Source organism: Melanotaenia boesemani, chromosome 17, assembly GCF_017639745.1.
Source record: "Melanotaenia boesemani isolate fMelBoe1 chromosome 17, fMelBoe1.pri, whole genome shotgun sequence".
Taxonomy (NCBI): domain Eukaryota; kingdom Metazoa; phylum Chordata; class Actinopteri; order Atheriniformes; family Melanotaeniidae; genus Melanotaenia; species Melanotaenia boesemani.
The window spans coordinates 24,645,878-24,648,021 of NC_055698.1; the positions used below are offsets into that span (position 1 = coordinate 24,645,878).

Consider the following 2,144-nt stretch of genomic DNA (forward strand, 5'->3'; position numbering starts at 1 on the left):
AAATGCCTATAGGCGGCACACCGGTACTGCCTGTTATCACCTGGCTCTGTTGCATGGCCAAGTGCTGTCACATCTTCTCGATAATGCCTATGTATCCTAAGATATCCTTCATCAAGGCAATATTGGGTAAAATGTGGTAGCTTGCTGATGCAATTAGCTGGTGTCTGACCACAGCAGATCCTCTCCCTGTCGGTTGGCATCTCCCTGCATAACCCACAAGTACACCAGGGCATTCCTGGGACTCCAGCTGCCTCTGAGACGCTTGAATTGCTCTGTTGCAATAGAAGATCAAAAATCAGGCCTGGTTGCCTTACGACGAGCTGTGATGCAAGCCTTCTTAGGTCCTCAGCAGTCATGTCATCAAGAAGTCTCTGCAAGGTATAAAAAAAGATTAGTTATAAAAGTGGAGCCTAATTTTATTTATTAATGGAAAACAAAGTGTAAAGCCAAGTAAAAGATTTGATTTATTAGTGAAGGCCTGTGTCTCCCTATTCTGTATAGAGTTTTAAATATTACTATAGTATCTGATGAAATGGTTTGACTGTCAAAGCAAAAAGTTCAAATACTAAGAATAAGTGCTGTAAGTACATCCATAAATTACACATAAAAACGCATTTACGTTGCAACAAGAAATAATACATGAAATATATGTAGCATTATTAGTTATTGCAATATTTGTGAAAATAAGGACTTTTTTTAAGTATATTTTTTATCAGTGATAGCTTGACAAACCATTGAACATGAAGCTGCATCCTGCATTTTACCTGTGTGGCAGCCAAATGGTCACGGCGATACTGTTCAACTCTATCCGAGTGCTCAGCTCTGGAAGCTACAGCTCGTGTTCCTCGGCCTCGGCCTCTGCCTCGTACCCTGAACCCTCTTGCTCGTCCTCTCGACCGTCCACCGGACCTGCCTCGGCTCAAACGCTGCGAACTTTGTGACACATCGTCCTCGTCACTCTGAAAACACAAGTGCACAGACTGACGTATCTGTAACAACATTCAAACCTGCAAATTCTGCATCGTGTTATCGTGTCAGTCTGTTAGTCTAAGTCAGTCTAATATTAGCTGAATATTTGCAAACATATTTATAACGTTATAATTAACCTAGCAACTAGATAGCTAATCACATAGCTTTGCCTCATTTACTAGCATTGTTTATTCCATAATACTGCATTGCAATTTTAACATGTACTACTTCGCAAAACAACATAGTAAATTACAATTTTCAGCGTGAGGCAGAACTTGTTTAAACAGTTACTTACTGGTTCACTTGGAGTTGAAAAACTGGATGCCATCTCAGCTCCTAAATAAGTCTTGTGGACGGTGGAGATGAAAGTGGCGCTGCTGTGTGAATTGGGGGTGGGAGGGGTGAGGAGTATTACTCATTACTGCCACCCTGTGGTGGTTTGTGGAGGTGACGGAGTTGTGTTTTATTTATTACTGCCACCTGGCGTTGGAAAGAATTGCTGTGAAATCCTACAGATTCTGCCTTTAAAATCACCAGTTAAAACAATCATACTATAAGAATTATAGATAATAGATAAAAAATCAGAAAATTCTCTAATAAAAGCTGAGCATTTCTTGGGTGGTCTATAAATGGTTATAATCAGGATGGGAGGACTGCTAAGAATGATTGCATGGTATTCAAAAGTGTCATAGTGATTAAATAAAACAGGTTTGGTGGCAAGAGCTTTTGATGTTATTGATGCAGTGCCACCTCCCCTTTTACCATGTCTTGTTGAAAAAGCAAAGTTAAAATTAGGCGGTGAGGCCTCAGCAAGGACAGCAGTCGCATCTGCACCCAGCCAAGTTTCAGTTAAAAACATACAGTCAAGCTTGAAGTCTAAAACTAAATCATTGATAATAAAAGACTTATTTACTAAAGATCTTACGTTTAAAAGAGCCATGCTCAGAGATGTAGGGCAAGCTTTATTTCTGAGTTTGTTTACAGTGATGTTGACTGGTTTAAGAGTGCGGTTTGTTCTTTTCGTCTGTCTGTATGTGTTTCTATTCGTGGATATGACTGGGATAGATGAAAGAATGTAACAATTGTCTGTTTTGTCCGGATCTAATGATGGCGGTTGTTGATTGGATGGTGGATCAAGCTGTAGGGATCGGATGGGGGGGCTAGTGAGCACGGGG

At 40.5% G+C, this 2,144-nt stretch overlaps 1 protein-coding gene across 2 annotated transcripts in view; it reads right to left on the reverse strand.

Moving 5' to 3' along the window:
- Window positions 1-1,428, reverse strand: part of LOC121657026 — a 1,750-nt gene extending 322 nt beyond the window's left edge. Inside the window, exons 1-3 of one of the 2 annotated variants that reach the window (XM_042012381.1) lie at window positions 1,265-1,428; window positions 765-959; window positions 1-371 (exon numbers count right to left, since the gene is read on the reverse strand). The exon at window positions 1-371 is cut by the window's left edge and continues 322 nt beyond it. In XM_042012381.1, the coding sequence (XP_041868315.1) occupies window positions 1-371; window positions 765-959; window positions 1,265-1,297 (599 nt within the window). In that variant the 5' untranslated portion in view covers window positions 1,298-1,428. The other variant, XM_042012380.1, reaches the window with a different exon arrangement.
- Window positions 1,429-2,144: the final 716 nt, after the last annotated feature.